At 36.4% G+C, this 20,334-nt stretch overlaps 1 protein-coding gene across 7 annotated transcripts in view; it reads left to right on the top strand.

Moving 5' to 3' along the window:
• PHACTR2 (phosphatase and actin regulator 2) overlaps window positions 1-17,540 on the top strand; it is a 263,240-nt gene extending 245,700 nt beyond the window's left edge. For all 7 annotated transcript variants that reach the window (XM_032651918.1, XM_032651922.1, XM_032651924.1 and 4 more), the window contains 2 exons: window positions 2,708-2,784; window positions 10,755-17,540. In XM_032651918.1, coding sequence (XP_032507809.1) covers window positions 2,708-2,784; window positions 10,755-10,770 — 93 coding nt within the window. In that variant the 3' untranslated portion in view covers window positions 10,771-17,540. The remainder of the gene's footprint in view (window positions 1-2,707; window positions 2,785-10,754) is intronic.
• The last annotated feature ends 2,794 nt before the right edge of the window (window positions 17,541-20,334 follow it).

Genomic DNA, 20,334 nt, shown 5'->3' with positions numbered 1-20,334 from the left:
CCCATTGTTGACCCAATTCAGCACCATTCAGATTTCAATCCCACTACATCAGCCTACCTCTTTCTATCCCATTATCTTTCAAAAAAAATCAGTCCCATTTACACTTATGTGAAGAGTTATTAGACTTAAACTCTGGTCTCGTTTGTATAGAAGAGAGTTAAGATTATTGTCCATGTATTTCCCTAACATAAAGGGTATTTAATTACTTTTTTCCTCTCCAAACTCTCTCAGGAAACCTTCTCTTTAAATAGTAAGAAGGGGACTTCCCTGGCGGTCCAGTGGTTAAGACTCCACACTTCCAACTGCAGGGGCCGCAGGTTTGATGCCTGGTCAGGGAACTAAGTTCCCTCATGCTGCACGGTGCGGCCAAATAAATAAATATAAAAATAAATAAATAGTAAGAGGAAATAACTGTTGGAATAAAACTGCGGTCTTCAGTGAATTTTTTTTTTTTTTTTTTTTTTTTTTGGCGGTACACGGGCCTCTCACTGCAGTGGCCTCTCCCATTGCGGAGCACAGGCCCCGGACGCGCAGGTCCAGCGGCCATGGCTCACGGGCCCAGCCGCTCCGCGGCACGTGGGATCCTCCCGGACCGGGGCACGAACCCGCGTCCCCTGCAACGGCAGGCGGACCCTCAACCACTGCGCCACCTGGGAAGCCCTTCAGTGAATTTTTAAAATGAGTATTGCATTTCTTTAACTGCCTATAGTCACATCTTCCTGATATACATATTCGAACAACCAGCCCCTGTAATTTCACATCACATTCATTGCCTATAACTGACTCATCATTTCTAATTACAAGCTAGCACACACAACATGGAGATCTGAGACAATTATCTGGATGACTCAGGCCCTGAAGCTCATTTTATTGGAAAGAGCTTGGGCCTGGAAGTAAGAAGGCCTATCTAGCACCATACGAAGTCACTACAGTATTACTGACTGTATCCCCTGTGCTATACATTACATTCGTATGACTTATTTATTTTGTAACTAGAAGTTTATACCTCTTAATCTCTCTCACATATTTTACTCATCCCTCTGCTACACCCCTCCCACCCCGGCGACCACCAGTTTGTTCTCTGTATCTGTAAGTCTGTTTCTGTTTTGTTACGTTTGTTCATTTGTTTTGTTTTTTAGATTCCACATATAAATGAAATCATATGGTATTTGTCTTTCTCTGTCTGACTTAGTTTATTTAACATAATACCCTCTAGGTCCATCCATGTTGTTGCAAATGGCAAGAGTTCATTCTTTTTCATGGCTGAGTAATATTCCATTATATATATGCACCACACTTTCGTTATCCATTCATCTGTCAATGGACACTTGATTAAGGAAGACTTTTTGATAGATATTAATAGATAGATAGATATTAATTGGTGATGAATATAGAGAGTTTTTGCTATTTTAGCTGGGTATCAGCCAGATACTGGTTCTGGGTATCAATTTTTACAGTGAGTGAAACAAAATATCAATTTTTACAGTGAGTGAAACAAAGTATCCTCACTGTTGATCTCACTTGTGAAACAAGATATATAGTCTTATCACAGGGAACTTGTGGGCCCAGAAATATTTCTCTACTTGATTCATCCTATTCCAAAAAACCATTAGCAGGAACCACTGCCACAGTCCCCAGCCTCAGGTTCCTCATAGAAACTACAGGGGCTGAGGAATATATTTGGAGAGACAATCTACGACTATAGGATTTAAACATAACATTGAAAGCAGCATTGGGGAAAAGCTTGTATATTGCAGAGTGATAGCTAGTGATGGGAGAAAGCCAGAGAGAGGCCTCAAGGCTTTCTTCTGTCTTTTCCCTTTTCTAAAATACATCATTTTCTAGCCACAAAGTAGATTTTCTTATCTCTCTGTAAAGCCGTTCTCTGTGGTTTGTAATGTCATTCTGTTTCAGCTGAAGAGTCCATTTCTCAGAGGTTATGGGGATGCTTTTATTAGTATTTTTTCATTTACATGAGGAAAAACTTCTTCCTAGAAAAATTAGGAAATAAAGATAAGCACATAGTTGAAACCGAAAACCATCCATGATCCAGCCAGTATTGTTAATACATAACTAATGTTAACATTTTGATGAGTATCTCAGCTTTTCAACCTGAAAGGACATAGCATCTCTTCCAACCCCATCATGTACATGACATGGATTATGTGTTCAATAAATAGTAATAGTAATAGGATTCTACTTGATATTTTCTTTGAGTGGCTTGAAGTGTTGTGCTGAAATTTTTTATTCTAATTGTCTAAACTTTCAATATAAAAGAATAAATAAATAGCAATTACCTTCTCTGTAGCTCTGTGGTAGCTCGTCAAAGCCATGTTGCTGTGGGTGGTATGACATGCAGAACTTTCATAGGAAAATGATACTGTTTCTCAAAAAATCTCATGACCTGTGCTATCCTTGTGGTCATCGAGGATGGGGCATGTGGGTGACTCATAGATCAGGCCCCAGGGTGAGTTTGGCAAAGGCCTCCTTCATCTCTGCCTTGCCAATGTCACCTGAAGGAGATCTGTTCTGGTTTTTGTTTGGCTGTAGTATTGACATTTCATTTGTCATACCTTTACCTAGTAGAAATTAGAAATGCCTTTCTCCAAGACATTTCATCAAAGAATGTCTGCTTCATTGATGCTATGTATACTGAGGAAATATGTGATCTAAATAACAATTCAGTTTATGTATTTTTCCTATTTAGGCGGCAATAAGGAAAGAACTGAATGAATTTAAAAGTACAGAAATGGAAGTTCATGAAGAGAGTCGACAGTTTACCAGGTAGGTAAACAAAATGCAGTTGAGCAAATTAAAAATGAGTAAGATGGTAAACTTATGTTACATGTATTTCATCACAATTAAAAATTTTTTTTAAATATAGTTTAACACAACACCCACTATCTAGTGAATATTTCTAAAATTAAGTCTTTTTTTTTCTTTCAAAGAAGCCTGAATCATTCCAAAGGGCTATGTTTTCATTTCTTTCTTAGTTTTATTTTCTGGCCCCCAAAACAAGTATCAGCGTCATTTATTCTGCTCTTGAAGAGACTCAGTTGAAGTTTTATACCCAGAACAGATGCTGGTGAGAGCCAGTTTGGGCACATATGTGTATGCTTTGAACTCACATAACTTAGAGAGGGTAGAAACACAATTTTTAGAAGACGTACCTTAGAAAGAAATTCGATGTTTACTGCTGCCACAGAAGATCACTATACTCCTACCATTTTTCCTCCCAACGCACTTCAGTTTCACAAGCTGCTAAAACCAGAAGGGACCCGAATGATCATGTAGTCTGATCCCCCTACTTCACAGGTGTTCTGTTTATTTCTCTCGTGGGTTTACATGCTATGCTACATGTAACAGGTATTATATAAGATTTTTCAAAGAATTTGCATGCGAATCAAATCTTTGAAACTTGAATTGCTAAAAAACATACGAGGACAGATGATTACATGAAGAATACCATGGTAGGTCTTTCTGGAAAGCAGATACTGATCCCAAGACTAGAAACAGCCTCTGTAGGGTAGCCATACATCATGGTACGACAGCATCTGCAGTGGTTCCTGTTGGTGGTGGTGTTCCCTGCTGGGGAGCGTGTCCCATGATAAAGGCAGCGGTGATGTATCTTCATAATTTAATAGCAAATCCCTTCCCTGAGGCTTATGGGGGCCTGCTTGCTCCATAGCTATTGGTCCTATAATAATGTCTGGCATGTAGAAGAAATTCCCCTTTCTCCTAGGGATAGTTCTTCCTTATTTGTTTTGTTTTCTCCTGTATCATATTTATTTGTAAATGCATGTAGGGCTTTTAGATGTCCTGAATATACAGACTTTTTCTCTATTTGAGTGCTTTATCCTATGATAATCTACTCTTGGACCCATCACCTTCCCATATCAAGCAGACCTATTTGTCCTCTCCTTTTCTCCCTTCCACTTCTGGGGTCAGGAAGAGTTCATGCTAATATCTGACACTGTGGTCACACTTCTCCAGTTAAGTTGATCATCATAAGGCAGCTGGATATTTATGGTGACATTGAGCTGGGTGGGACCTCCAGGAAACTGGGGAGATGCCATGTGTTTGTGTCGTTGAGTCCTCACCCTGAGAGTCCTGAGATGTAGTGACTGCACGCAACCCAGTTTTTGACATTTAGGATAGTTTTACATCTGTATAGTTTTCCTAGGAATTGTAGTAACTGATTAACTCATTTTCATTTGATAGCACTGTATGAAGAATAAATTACAATAGAAATAATCAAATTTTTTAAATGCACTTATACGAAAGTTCTCATTTTATGAAAATTAAACATTTATACTCACATAGGTCCTTCTTCTTCTGTTGTACACTGTGACCAAGTAAAAAAAAGTAGGATGTAGGGAGAAATGAAGTTCATTTCTTTTTTATCTATGTATTCTGATGTACACAAATAATATATTCTAATTAAGCATTCAAACATCACAAAAATCTATCAAGGAAAAGTGAAAACTTCCTTCACTCCTTCCCCAAATTCATCCCCATTCTCACAGGAACCACTGGTAAAAGTTTGGTGTAGATCTTTGTAGACAGTTTTCTGTACTTTCACAAACATGTATATATATGTGATATATGTGTACGTACTTATATGCATTTATGTACCCCTCTCAGTTATACACAAAGACAGCATCTAGAAAATCTGTCCACGTTAGCACATATTTCATTCATTTGAATGACTCTATGGCATTTCATAGATAATACAGTATGCTGTAAGTTGTTGAACAATTATTCTATTGATGGATGAAAATTTCAGTTTTCCATTATTTAAACAATGCTACCTTGACTTTCTTTGTAAATACACTCTTTTGCATACATGCCAATATTTCTGTAGTATACGAGTATTTGCTATATCCACTAAATATATATTTTTTAACATTTTGAGAGATTACTATTCTCTTGTCTTTCCAAAGGGCACAGTTTTCATTGCGACCTCCAGTTTATGAACATGACTGGTCTACTCACCTTCATCAGTATTTTGGGGTGGTGGGGGTTCTAAAGAATGAACAATAATATCCTATTTCATTGATTTCTGTAAGGTTAGGCATTTTTACATATTTTTATTGATTTTTTTCTAATTTGATGTGCTTTGACCAGTTCTCTTTGGCGTTGTTTGTATTTTTCATATGGATTAGTACAACTTCCTTAAATATTGTGGATATCGGCCCTTTGTTACATGTGTCACAATACTTTCCCCCAATCTATAGTTAATGTTTTAACTCTTTTTACGGTCTTTTGTTTAAATTTTTGCATATTCAAATTTGTGTATATTGTTATGTTTTAGTTCATTATTTTGTATCTGTTGGAGGATGGCCAAAATTATAAAACTCATCTTTGATTTTTATATGTGCTTTTTTTTAATACTTAAATCTTTCATTCATCGGGCATTTATTTGTATGTATGATTCAAAGGAGTAAACTAACTTTACTGTGTTCTATTTTTGTTGTTGTTGTTGACTTTCTTTGTTCTAAATCAATAATCAATTGTCCCTATGCCATTTGTTTCCCCCTTTATGTGAAATTCTTCTTTATTAAAAGAAGACCATTAAGGATCAATTTCCAGATTCTGTATTGGGTTCTAATGAGCTGTTGTCTGTCCTGGCACTGTGTCACACAGTTTAATTAGAATAGATTTGTAGTATATTTTTAAATCTGATGGAGTCTTTTTCACCTTTAAAATTCTATTGGCTATTTTTCTGTATTTATTCATCTATAGAAATTTGGAGTGTTTGTGTGTGCCATAAAATAGTCAATTGTTATCTTCATTGTTTAAGCAAATATTAATAGATGCAAACAGGGATGACTGCATTTCAAGAGAAAATTATAGGCTTTTTTTTTTTTTAACAGCTGATACAAAGGTAAGCTTTAAAAGTTTTTCCAAAAATGTATTGGTTAACACTCTTAAAAATGTCTTTTAAAGACACTGGTGGAGGAAGGGGTGAATTAGGTGAAGGGGGTTAAGAGGTACAAACTTCCAGTTATAAAATAAATAAGTCATGAGAGTATAATATACAGCATGGGGAATATAGTCAATAATATTGTAATAACTTTGTATGGTGACAGATGGTAACAGACTTACCATGGTGATCACTTCATAATGTATAAAAATACTGAATCACTATGTTGTATATCTGAAACAAATACAATATTATAAGTCAATTATAGTTCAATGTTTTAGAAAATTAAATTTCTGGATAAGGAAAAATTAAATATTCATATCACTAAGACAAATATTCTTTGCTTAAGTATTCTTTAAAACTTGGCAGTAAAGCAAATGTCTCCTGTGATTTTTCCATCAATGTATATTACATCATTAGAATTGTATTCCAGTAGAGAAATATTTAGACTCTGAGACATAAAAATAATACTTATGATTTCTTAAGTTGTTTTCAGTATTTCTTTTAAAAGGTGAAAGGTTTGGTAAATACTGCTTAGTCTTATCAAAATAATACAAACATATGATAATGTTTTACATTTAGAAAATTGCTCACGTAGGAGATGGTGGTGCCTTTAGTCTCAGCCACCCTTGGAAGGAATAAACATGCCATGGATCATGACCTGGCCATTTAAATGCAACCCAGATAGAGAGCAGCTCACTTATTAGCCTTTCTCATTAGTGCCAGATGTTATCTCCTTATATCAAGTAAGCCTTCCCTTCAAAATCAAAACCTATTAACTGCCTGTGATTTAGAGTGGTTCATAAAAGGGTTGAGACAGCCCTGCTTCTTCTGCCCAGGCACCTCTTCATCCAGTGATGATCTCCCACACAGTGATGTATCAGTCAACACTGGGAGGATGCATTCCTATACACAGCTTCCTTTGCTTCTGTATCTCTGTAGAGAGTCACAAAAAGCTGGTAACATTGGTTGCCTCTGGGAGGGAAATCAGATGACTGGGGCAGGCATGGTGGGGGAGACTTCACTATTCACCCTTACGAACCTTTTGAATTTTTGAAACATAAGAATTTATTACCTAGTCAAGAAAAAAATATTTAAGAGAAAAAAATGAAGGATCTATTTCCGAAGTCCTCTTTCTGTAAATGAGGAGTCCATCATGGTGGCTTTTCATGAAGAGTGTGCTGGCAGTAATACTGTGGTATTACTGTGGTATACTGTGGTATTACTGCTGTTCCTGTACCAAGAAGACACCTCTGAAAACTCCATCCTGGAGTACGTTCTCTGCATGTTTGACCTGAAGAGGGATTGTAGTGATCCACTCTTTCATCTAATTCCCCCAGTTTCTCCAGATGGCTCTTGGAATTGGAATGCATTCTAGGGTCATGTGAGAAACATGAGGATAAGTGGTCCCCATAAGAATTCATCCTTTGACCTGCAAGGTACCAAGATTTAACCTCTGTTTTTTAGAACACTTGCTGCCTGTCCAGACACATACTGTTTTTTTCTCCCCCTCAGCAGCTGCCCACCCAGCCTACTGTTCAAAACCCAGAAGACCATTTGAAGGGCACTGTGCTATTATATGGGGCCATTGCATTCTGGAAACAGATCACCATGGCAAAGAAAACCCACTTCCCTTTCCATAGTAAATGGGATTTCTACAATTTAAAATAATTCTCTAAATTATAAAGACATGTAAATTGTTTGAAAAAAATTTACGTAAAAACTAAACTTTAAAATGGTTACAGCTGAATGGTAGGATCTATGGTTAGTTATAACCTTTGGATATTTTCTGATTTCCAAATTTTTTAAAATGTCAACATGTATCAGATTTATAATCAAGAGAGAATATTGCTTTTAAAAACAAACTTTGAATTTTGTAAATAAGAACATTTTTAGAGTATGCAAAGTAGCATTTTCATATATATAATTTTATTAGCTTTTAAATTGTTTGGTTATTATATTAAGCAAAGGATCATTAAATTGACAACTCTTCGAGTCAGAACGGACCTCAAGAGATTATTGGCATAATGTTAAGTGGAAAAATCCAGATACTGACTAAAGGTGTGTGTGTATGTGTATGTGTGTGTGTGTGTGTGTGTGTGTGTATATATATATGTATATGTATATATATGGCAGTGGTTTGTTTTATTTTAAAATTCAGATGCATAGAAGAAAAATAAGAAACAACGTTAAAACACTCAGCCTTAAAAAATAATGAAATATTGCCACTTGTAGCAACATGGATGGACCTACAGAATATCATACTAAGCAAAGTAAATCAGAGAAAGACACATATTATACGATATCACTTAGGTATGGAATCTAAAAAATAATACACCTGAATCTATATACAAAACAGAAACAGACTCACAGACATAGGAAATAAACTTATGGTTACCAAAGGGAAAACGGAGGGTGGGAGGGATAAATTAGGAGTATGGGATTAACAGATACAAACTTCTATACATAAAATACATAAGCAACAAGGATTTACTGTATAACATACAGAACTATATTCAATATCTTGTAATAACCTATAATGGCAAATAATCTGAAAATATATATATATAACTGAATCACTTTGCTATATACCTGAAACTCCAACAATATTATAAATCAACGGTACTTCAATGTAAATAAATAAATGCAAATAATGCCAAACCTTATTAAAAAAAACTCTTAATGATTTGTTATAGAGAGAGCCTATAGGTGTTTTTTTCCTTTTCTCTACCTTTCAAATTTCCTAATGTAGCTATGTTGAGGGGTGTGTGTGTGTGTGTATTTAAAGAAATTTTCTCATTCTGTGCCACCTTAAGTTATTACTATCCAATGTGGATTTACAGATAAATTAAACCACTCTTTGAGCTTCTAGATAGGTTTATCAAAATGTGACATGGCAGGAACTACACCTGTGACCTCAATAAACATTAATTCAGGGCCCCTCTACAGAGAAATGAGAAGGCTGCTTCTGCATACTCATTTCTCTCTTGGGTGCTCCATTTATTTAATACCTGGACAGAAACTAAAAAGAATTGCAAAATGCTGCTTCGACCACCAGAGTTGCAAGCATGGTTGCCTATTCAGACTAACAAAATCCCATCCAGCATGTCATCTGACTCCGGTTGAACAAGGAACAGTGGTTTAGGAGAGTCTCCTCATTTGTTTAACATAAGTGTATGTGCCATGACCATTAAACTCTTTTAAATAAAGGGGAAATGAATTATTCAGGATTTCTGTATATATCAATTAGGAAATTATAGGAAAGTAATATTTTACACTTTGTGAGTAATTTCATATTTTATATTATCTGAATGAATTTATAGGAAGGTGAGGACATTTTTATATATTAATTTGTAGAGGAACTGTTATGGAAAATAACTATCTTTACCTGAATTCCATGACTTAAAATTAGCTTTTTCCTCCTATTCACTCCCTCTCAACAGTATGAAAATAAGAAAGATGTATTGCAGTTTTAACAAGAAGAAGAAAATATAGATAACTTCAGATTTGAGTTGCAGGAAAGTTCTGAAAAAAGGGTGGACGAAAAGCTTAAGTATCCTGAGAGCATAGTAAACCTATTTATTGCTTCATCAACTTGAAGCCTAAAGCCAAAACTGTCATTCTGTCAGATAGGCAAACTTCCCCCGAGGTAAAGCTGAACTTCATGTACCTTAAAATGAACGCAAACCACTGAGTAGTACCAAACTTAAGAATAATTTGCATTTTTAGGACCTTTAACCATAAAATTTAAGAGTTGATTTTGAAGATAAGATGCCTAATTTAAATAGGATATAAATGTCCTTTTCTGATTGGATAGTGCAAGAAAATATACGGGTTTTTTGACTAGATCTGGGCAGTGCATATGAAGAGAGGTTACATTTATTTATTTATTTATTTATTTTAATTTTGGCTGCACTGTCTTAGTTGAGGCACACGGAATCTTCACTGCGGCATGTGGGATCATTTAGTTGCAGCGTGCCAACTTCTTAGTTGCGGCATGCGGGCTTCTCAGTTGCGGCAAGCGGGATCTACTTCCCTGACCAGGGATCGAACCTGGGCCTCCTGCATTGGGAGTGCAGAGTCTTACCCACTGGACCAGCAGGGAAGTCCTGAGGTAGCACTTCTGACCCCCTGCAGCTTTGTCAGCATATTATTGCAGTCACAGTATTGGTTACTCATCTTCTTTTCTTCACCAACGTAGAAGCTGTGCTGATGATGGCCTGACCTTCCAACAAAATCCAGTCTGTGAACTCTTTCTCTAATGGATCCATGGGCAAATAGTAGCAAATTGTAGTGTCCTGCTAATTTTTGGAAATTAAAAGCAGGACACTTTCCAGGAAAATGCTTGGCTTTAAAAGGTTCTAAATCTCTCCTGGTCCATTGGCTACTTTGTTGCCCAATCTGATTTTTTTTTTTTTTTTTTTTTTTTGCGGTAGGCGGGCCTCTCACTGTTGTGGCCTCTCCCGTTGTGGAGCACAGGCTCCGGACGCACAGGCTCAGAGGCCATGGCTCACGGGCCCAGCCGCTCCACGGCATGTGGGATCTTCCCGGACTGGGGCACGAACCCATGTCCCCTGCATAGGCAGGCGGACTCTCAACCACTGCGCCACCAGGGAAGCCCAAGCAGCATCTTTTGTAGAGGGGCTGTCTCTGCTTTCCCATGTGACGTTTATAGTGGTATTCTGTTCTGACAGTAACTTAGAACAGTAATTCAGTTGGGGATGCTAGAGCTGCCTTTGATCATAAACATTGCTGTAACTTACTCATTTCACTGAATGCAGAGTTGTGTTTCTCTACTGTCTCACAGAGTTTCTGTTTCATATTTCAGGTTTCATCGTCCATAGTGAAGTGCGGGACTCTTTGGAAACAGACTGATCATCTTTGGGGGAATCCTCGCTTCCTGAAAACCTGATATTGCACTGGGATTTGAATGTGTGTGTTTCCGTTTAACTTGTGGTGAAGGAAGCGTGTGGAACGTGCTCCCCACCTATACAGCCCGGATAGGCCAACAAGCAAAGGGAAGGGTGCAGCGACTCTGCTGTCCAGCATGTGGATTGATGGTAAGGGGATACCATGGTTACACCACTTATTCTTCATCAGGAGTTTTAATCAAAGAAGATGAGCAGAAGACAATCGCTGGTTCCCTGTTGCCAGAAAGCCACATTTAAGAGTGCAAGTTAAAGAAGAATGGGGAATGGAATTTCTGAGCACTGGAGAGGGGTGGGGGGTTGAAAATCAGAAAGCAAGAGAAGTACTTCATTATGTTAATGAAAAGAAGAAATGGAAGCATAAAGGTATTTTCAAAGTAGGCCTTTGGTAGTTGAGAACTTATTAAGGGATTTGGGAGTTTAATCACCCAAGGTGGATTTCCTAAAGACCTGACCCTAGAAGAATATTCTTGTTTCATCATTATATTGGTACAGTGTTGTACCATTATTTTTTTGTTGTGCCAGTGAATTCAGTTGCCAGAAATAAGTCTGAGTGTTTTCATGTATCTTTTTCTTAAGTGCGAGAGGCTTTTACTGACTCTTAATAAGCATGCTTACCCAAATTTTGTTGCATGCTTTAAGTAGCATAGCTATACATACTTTACTTTTTTTTTTTAATACTCCTTACCTAATGTACCAACCTTCCACGAGGATTATAGGACTGGGAATAAAGTCAGACGTAATTATTCGGCCCTATAAATCTGTAGCAGGCTTTAGAAATAAATCTTTTGGTCTTTCCCTAGCTTGATTATCTCCAATGTTGAAACCATCGTACTTGATCTAAAGAAGATAATATCGACAATCATGGCACCTTTTTAAAAAGTCTGAATCCACAGTTAAAGCTTAAGCAAAATGCAAGTTTTCTGCCAGCAGTTAGCTCTGAATAGGAATGAAAAGAACTACTTATTTTCCATGCTGCATTAAGTTGGATTGCTGCTATTAAAAAAATAAAGCACATGGATTAAAAAAATACTCACCCAAAGACTTAAAAGAACAGAAAATTTCTGCTAAGTTGTAAGTGAGGAGAACCTCATTTGATATTTTAAGAGTCTGCAGATTGCATCCATAAATATAGCATTGACTTTCAGTGCAAAATAATCAGTGAGATTAAAGTTATGGAAGATTTCCCTATGAGCCTACAGTCAATATCGTTTACATTAAGAAGTCCTCTATTGTCATCTTACGGTTTTCCATGGAGTCACAGGCATAGTATGGCTTCTGCTCCCCAGTACATATGACCATATGTAAATACCACCTTGCATTTAATTGTTCTTTCATGATTGTTTTGTGCCCCTTTTATTAAAAACACATGAGATGTATAACAACAAGACAAGACCTAAATAGACTTTATTTTATTCTCAGAGTTTGGACTAGGATTTTCTGAAATGATTCTGGTGCATTATATGGAAAACTCTAATTTTCTATTTCAACCAAAAGGCAAACATTTAATCTGGTGGACAAATTTGGATCCTGCCATTCATTTACATTTTAAAGAACCACTTAAAATTGGATGATTTTGCTTCAAAAATAAAAAAAAATTTAGTCCCACTTAGCCTATTACAAAAAGCCAGGACCATTTTATAACTAAGAAAAGTAGCCAGCGTTGCTGACACCTCTTGCTGTACTCAGCTATGTGCATTAATAAAATAAACCTAGAATTCTACACTATTGTCATTTCCTTGATAGAGTAAGACATATTTTTGTTTTGAAAAGCTTTTTCTGCATGCCCAAGTGTCTTTCACTGGCTGAAGTTTTATCCATTTCATAGTGTTTAAATCCAGCCATAGATATTAACTATGTTCCAGTTTTTTGCTGAAGCCATGTTTTTCCATATGATATTGTTTTATTGTCATTTTAGTGTCTTGGGAAAAATACCAAGGAATGTAGTGTTATTTTAATTTTCTATACTTATAATCTTAGAACATCATTTTAATTTCTAATCACAAGGCCCCTATAAAAATGGTAAATATAAGACATTTATCACTGTTTTATCACTCAAGATACATATCATAGAAAGTCTCTATTTGGTTGATAAAAGGAACCATTTTATTCCCACTAGCAGTACATGTGATACAGTTTTTTTATTCCCTACACTGAGATGCACTCGGTACAAAAATGAAACTCTGGTCCCTCAATATATTGTTTTCCTTGTATGATATGTCAGATTTATGAACTACCCATACTTTTTCTTCTAATGATTGACATGTTTAGGGAAAAGTTTAAAAGTCAAAAAAATTAACCAATACTAGTTTAATTTTTAAGAATTGGAACCACAAATTATTTCATTAGAATGATCCTTTAAATAAAAAGCTATGGAAAGAATGGAAGGATTATGAGCTAAGCTATATTTTGCAGAATGAAGCTCTATTTTAATAGATAATTTTACTTTTTTTAAATGTCTTTCTTGGACTATAATTGCTTTACCATGTTGTGTTAGTTTCTGCTGTATAACAAACAAAATGAATCAGCTATACGTATCCATACATTCCCATATCCCCAGTAGCTAATTTTAAAAGGCAGAAACACTGCATATCCATCTCAGCAGCCCATCTTGCCTGGCAGCCCTAAAAAGATACAAAGATGTGGACCACCCTCCATAGAATTACGTATCCGCCTAATGCCAGCATTTCTGCAATCCAACCGATAAGCTACGGTTCTATAAAAATACATGTTTGTGTGAATTGGGTTGTTGTAATACAACACCAGGATTTTTCCTATTTAAAGTGCAACATTAGGCTGACGTAGAAGAAGTGAGTGGTTTTCCTGGGTCCCTAAGATGTGATTAAGGAAGAGAACAAATCCATCTCCAGAAAGGTCACAGGCAGGAAAAAACTAGACAGACTGTAAAAACCAAAGTGACCATTTCCATCTTTTTTAAAATGGAGAAAAAGAACAGTAACCGTAAGGTAGTAAGAAGATGCCATTAGCTTTATCAGCATCTTCATGGTCATTACCAATTAGGCTGCCAAAACTAGTTCTCCAGTGATTAGTGTTAATTTTTGGCAGTCCTGCCTGATAATTTCCTATGGTGTGAAATGTCTAGCATTTTCTTTTTGTTCAATATAGTTTACCTTTATGATAATTCCTAAAATTATTTAGATGAAATCTATAATATTCAGAGAACTAGTTTGGGTATTTGAACAGCTGTTTTAAATGGAGAAAAAAGCACACTCTTCTATCTGATTTACCCAGAAAAACCGACTTTCTGGTTTCATTTTCATATCCTTTATTAGAATAATGATTGTAATCACTTATCTTTCTCTTATGTTAGTAAATATATTGTTTGTAGAAAGTTCTAAAATGTCAGTGAAAATCTTTTTAAGGAAGTAGAGGAATTGAATACACCCTTGAATAATCATCAGATATTGAAAATGAGAGATAAGTCCTTAAAACCCATAACTCAGGTTTTACAACCTGCAGTTAATTCAGTGCTGCATTGGCACTTAAAAAAAATACAGTAACTTACACTTAAAAGAGAGAAAAATCTGCATTAACATTGCATATCCTAATGTGTACCACATTTTAACACAAAAACAGGCATTGTATTTATACTTAATAGAGTCAGACACAACTTTCACAAATTATACTGTATTCACAATAGAAAAAAGCAACCTTGTCTATCACATAGTAGTATCTCCACATTTAAACAGTGAAAGCTCTTCAAAAATGTCATATTATTTCTTTAATTCATCCCAGCAGCACATTTCACACAGAGTGAGAAATCATTCTCAGAATAGGTGAGATGGAATCAAGCTAGTACAAGATACATCAATTTACGTCATTTCATCGGTATGGTAGCTTAAACATTCCTAGATCCAATCATATTATTAAGCCTAATCTTACTAGTGAAAAGTATATACTTTGAGACAATAATTAATTTCTTCACATTGTTAGTGAATGTTATGAGCACTAAGGAACCACTAAGATGCAATTTATTTACAAAGTTTTCCCTTGGCCACTTGAACTGGCTGATCTTCCACTATTGGGCATTTGAGTATATGTCACATTGTTTTACTTGCCAAAGCAGAATGAAATTTTGGAGCTGAAATATGTCCTAGACGGGAATGCAACAGCAAAAGTAATCATCAAATTAATAGGACCATCTTTCTGAGAGAAAGCACATCTCCAAATAGTTGACACGCAAGTTTCAAAGGGCAGCATGAGGCGTTATTATAATTTGGCAGTGATCAAAGTGTGGTAGGACAAGGGTAGAATACTCCCAACCCATTCTCATTTTCACTTTCCACTTACTTTTTGTAATCATTAAGCTTAAGCTCTTTATGGAAATGCAAACCACCATTAACATTTCTAGAAAACAACTGAAAAAACAGCCCACTTATGCTTTTTCAAAGACAGGTTTATCCCAAATTAAGAAATCCTATTGTACACGCTGTAAGATTTCTGGCAAAAAGAGAGCATCCTATAGCAGCTATTCCCACCAAAAGCCAGCCCTATAGGCAAGGGTCATTTTTAGCTAGGCTAGGATTTACTGCACAGAAAAATGTCATTTAGCTTTTCACATTGCTAGCACAGCTGCGCATATGAGCAAAGCACCCCATCAGTGTTTCTCAGTGGGGTACTGTTGGCATTTGGAGCTGGGCAATTCTTTTTGTACAGAAATGTCCCACACATTGCAAGATGTTTACTCTCCCAGGCCCCTGCTGCCTAAATGCCAGTTGTATGCCCAGCCATTGTAAATACGAAAAGTAAAAAGTGCTCCCCCATGTTCAGATGCCCTCCTGGGAGGGCAGTACCTCCTCCCTTAAATGCCACTGTCTACTGCAATTTGAGGACACAGGAAAAAGTGTCTATCTCAAAACATCATCTTGACTCCCTTGCCTTTCTTTGGGCCCTGAGTAGTTTCCTCCCCCATCATCTTTCTAGCCTTTTGTTTCTAGCCTTCTGATGCAGCTTTAGTTTACCAGTTCTTCAGGGAGGAGGTTATTGGGTAGCCTAGGCAGTTCCGACAGGCATAGTCGCTTGATTAGTCCCTGTATGTACTTAAAGGGGAGATTTCACATGAAGTACGCTTTTTTTTTTTTTTTTTGCCTCACAATTTTACCTCAGAACTACACTGTTGGTCATAATCCTTGTCGGTGTCATGAGGATCATTGCATGGCTTAACCATAAACACGACAGCTAACAATCCACATAAACAAAACTCTTGGTCTATGAAAATCACCATTAGATTTCACCTGGTAAGCTGCAACCCATGAGTTCCCAAACAATTGCCTCTTTATCCTATTAAAGAAGCATTTAATCCACATGCACATGCTTGAATTCCCCCCTGCATAAATATAGCCATGCAGTTCAACTTTTCTTAGATTTGTGAATACTAAATTATGAAGGAAACATGGGTGAGCTGTGGATTGCTTGCATATTGTTCAGACTTCAACGATGATCATACACAAAATGAGTTTTACCTAGGTGAAACATTATACTATACTAACAGTACATAAACATACTTATTCCTTTCGTAACTTTTTATCTCCAAAACTGAATAGTAAATATGTCTCGAAATTATTTGGATGTATTGTGGCTAACAGATCGAATGAAGTTAGCCACTATAAGTTTTTTCAATACTAAAATTTCTAAATATCTTTTCTGAAGCAGAGTGACTCAGTCAATAAGGGTGATTATATTGTGAATTTTTAGATGGTGCTTAAGAATTCTTGTGAAATACTCTTTTTTTTTTTTTTTTAAGAATAAATTGAAGGGAGTAAATGAGGCAGAATGCCACTCCACCCTCAGGTCAATTTTGTGGTATGTTAAAATGCCAATGATATTTGTGCCACTTGCCAATTTAGGGGGCTTTTCCCTTACTGGATGTTTTCTTATAGTCTGACTATGTATTACATTGCTTAGAGAACTTCCACAGGAAATCGCCATGACAATGCTAACTCGCATTCGAAAACAACCTGAATGAATCTAGGGTCAAACCACTTTCATCACTAAAAATATAGGCACTAATTTTTATTTTTATTTTTAAAAATATTTCTTCTGTGGCTTAGAAATGTGCCAATGTGTTCAAAACATTCTGCACCAATTTCACCAGATTTAGTACCTACTAAAAACTCAAACTAGTCATCTTTTTTCTGTGTAACAGTGATTTTTATATAAAGAACTATATGCATTCTTTCGTTATTTCAAGCTTTGGTGAAAGTGATAAGATTGGTAAGCTGTGATCGTTATCAGACTGAATGATTTCTAATTTCCAGTGAGTGATCTAACCCTACATATTACACAGGTATAGTATCTGTGACTATAAATAACTGGAACTGTGTACTGATTACATGACAGTTTCTCTTTTTTTGTTGTCGTTCTTAAACCTGTACTGTATTATAGTATGTGGGTATAAATATCTACAAGTATACACACATATGTATATGTAATTCCACTATTGTAACCTGAAAGACTATGTATTATCTTTTTTATTCCGTATTGGTGTTTGTGTTATTTAAAAAGCAAAATTATGCTCTATGTAGTTGTATAATATTGTAGGATACTTTGCTGTGCACAATTCCAAGTGCCTTAGAACATTGTTTAGCTTTCTTAAGTATATATAAATGCATATATGTATAAAATTGGGAAAAGTTACCTCAATAAAATCATTGGGAAATTCCCAGCTTCAGTTTGTTCCAATTTCTATTGTATTCAGACAGTGCTCGGTATTTTTAAATTAACAGCTCACAGAGTCCTCACCTGTAAAGCAAGAATAAGACAGCTTTTCTAATTGCCTGTAATTTCAACTCTTCCTGACTTAAAATTTTTTGTATTTAAGTTCTCGTGGTTTGTACTTTTAATTTAAAATATCCGTCTAAAGAATTACTGCTTTAAACAGCAATTTACAGTTTATTTTAAAAACTTCCTGTCTTTTTATATCTGAGGAGATTTGCTATTGCTGTTTTCATTCACATTATAATGTGTGAAAATAAGATAGTCCCTTTAGAGTTTCTAATATAGAAAATAAACAAACTTCCTCATTATGCCTACTATTTAATGCATTACAAACAAGGAGAGAGCTTGGGAACATATTTTGACCAGAAAAGGAATTGCAATATACTTTTCATGTTTTTCAGCAGTGGTTACAAATTGTCCATGAGCCTCCCTCAACTCCAGGACAAGGGCAAAAGTATGAGTGGAAAGTTGAAAAGCAATTTTGTGTACCTTTATCCTGGAGGGAAGACCTGTAAGGGAGAAGATTGGGACCAAAAAGTAGAATAGGCTTGAAAATTGGCCCCAAGTTTGCCCTTAAAAATCAGCAGTACATCTCCAAGGTAGGTGTAGTAGTTCAACAACTACTTTCCACTTTTTCTCACATTCAACCAGGTTCTACATGGAAACATTACTTTCTAAAACCTAATGGAGGTAAGTAATGGACAATTTTTTCATTTTCTACAGTGCTTTGATAGCATCGGATTTATTAAACTTTATTAAATTTGACGAAACTCTTTGTGGGACCTCAACTCAGACATGGCGTGGAGTTGCTGCCACCAGCACTGCTGTCCAGACAACCTTGTTCGGTTTGTGAGTTTTGAACTCTGTCCTGTAAAAAGTGGACACTAATAGTAGAACACATAAAGCTCTAGAGAAAGGTTAAGAATGTAACATTTGTGTAAAGGTTTTCTTGCTCTTTTGTTAAAAGTGGTACCATTTCTAGGTACCAAATTACATCATTCCCTCTGGTTGGAGGGAATGATGTAAACAAAGTTGTAATGTTGGAAGAGTATATACCGTATTTGGGGAAAAATTGGTTTCACTCAATTTGAGGAATAAAAGGAAAGTAGGGGCTTCACTGGTGGCGCAGTGGTTGAGAGTCTGCCTGCCAATGCAGGGGACACGGGTTCGTGCCCCGGTCTGAGAAGATCCCACATGCCGCGGAGCGGCTGAGTCCGTGAGCCAGGGCCGCTGAGCCTGCGCGTCCGGAGCCTGTGCTCCACAACGGGAGAGGCCACAACAGTGAGAGGCCCGTGTACTGCAAAAAAAAAAAAAAAAAAGGAAAGTAATGTGGAACTGTGGTCTGTGGTGAAACTACAGAAGATATCGAGGGCTATATTAAAGCACCTGGGAGGTATTGAGTAGGCAGTGGGAACTCACTGGAAAATTCTGAATAGGAATAATATGAGAGTTGTCTTTTAAGAAGAATAATGTGGTAGCAAGATTAAGAAAGAGGTTAAAATTAAGAAAGGTTGGCGAAGACTCAGGAATCAGGGACTGAGCTAAAGAGGTAACAAACTTCAACTGACTGTGGGAAAAGATTTATAGCTTAAATTTGAACTGCTGAGTATACCTGCAAGAACAATTAAGGGCAAATTCTTTCCTATGTTGAGTACTCCCTACTCCAGATTGTCTGACTTGGGCCAGCCAAGGTTAAAAGTTCATCCAGGAACACATCCTTAGGTCAACAAGTACTGAAAATGCCAGGTCTCTCCTCCCTACGGTATTTATCTAATTATGAAAAGTTAGCAACTACAGCTATATGCGGATAGACATACAGTTGGATATATGACCCTGAAAGTCAGGAAAAAGGTCTGGGCTATAGAGAGGAAGTTAAGAATCATCAACACGTATAACAGAATCTGTGGAAAAGGATAAAAATACCCCCATAGACAATGTAAATTAAGACTATGAAGAAATTACTACAATGAAATTTTAATAAACTACTTCATCACCTGACTATCTCCAAGATTGTAAAATCATTTCATTTATACATCATCTGAGTGCTTTGAACACAACCGAAGCATACCAAAGAATACTCAAAATTCATTTTATAATTAGAAAGCACAGTAAGGAAAATTAATTGGGATCAATATTTCCAAAGTGTATTCACCAATGAAGTATATGTACTTGTGACTCTTAAGAACAGGAGTCAGCAGAAAACCAAGCAATATCAAGAGGATGTGCAGTTAAAAAGAATTTTAAAGAACATAAAATTGCTAGGGACTAGAAGCAAGTAAAAGAGTCTATGTATGTAATATAAGTGACCCAAAAGGTACCAGAAATTAAGGGAAATCAAAAGGATTAGGATTCCAGGAAGCTGACAGTTTGGGTCAAGATGCAAGCTAACAGAGAGCCATGATGTGAACGTGATGTGAGGCCAAAGCACGTGTTTGCTGACAGATCCCAGATGGTGAAGGCCCTAGTTTCAGGAGCTGGCCATTCTAAGGCAACAATGACATTAAGTGAGTAACTACACTAAGCTGGAAAGAGAACGATTGCTCACCTTCATTGAATGCTGATCACAAGCCAGCCACAGGTCCAAGCAATTCACGTGTATTTTCTCATTTAAACCGACAACAATACCATGAGGTAAATGTTAATAATATTATCATTCCCGTTTTACATTCAGGTCAGAAAACTGAAGCTCACTTGCCCCAGGTTACACAGTAAGAGTGAAACAAAGGCCAGAAACCAATTTCA

This window comes from Phocoena sinus, chromosome 12 (genome assembly GCF_008692025.1).
Source record: "Phocoena sinus isolate mPhoSin1 chromosome 12, mPhoSin1.pri, whole genome shotgun sequence".
Taxonomy (NCBI): Eukaryota; Metazoa; Chordata; class Mammalia; order Artiodactyla; family Phocoenidae; genus Phocoena; species Phocoena sinus.
The sequence above is the reverse complement of the archived record's forward strand: the minus strand, read 5'-3'. Positions and strand labels throughout refer to the sequence as shown.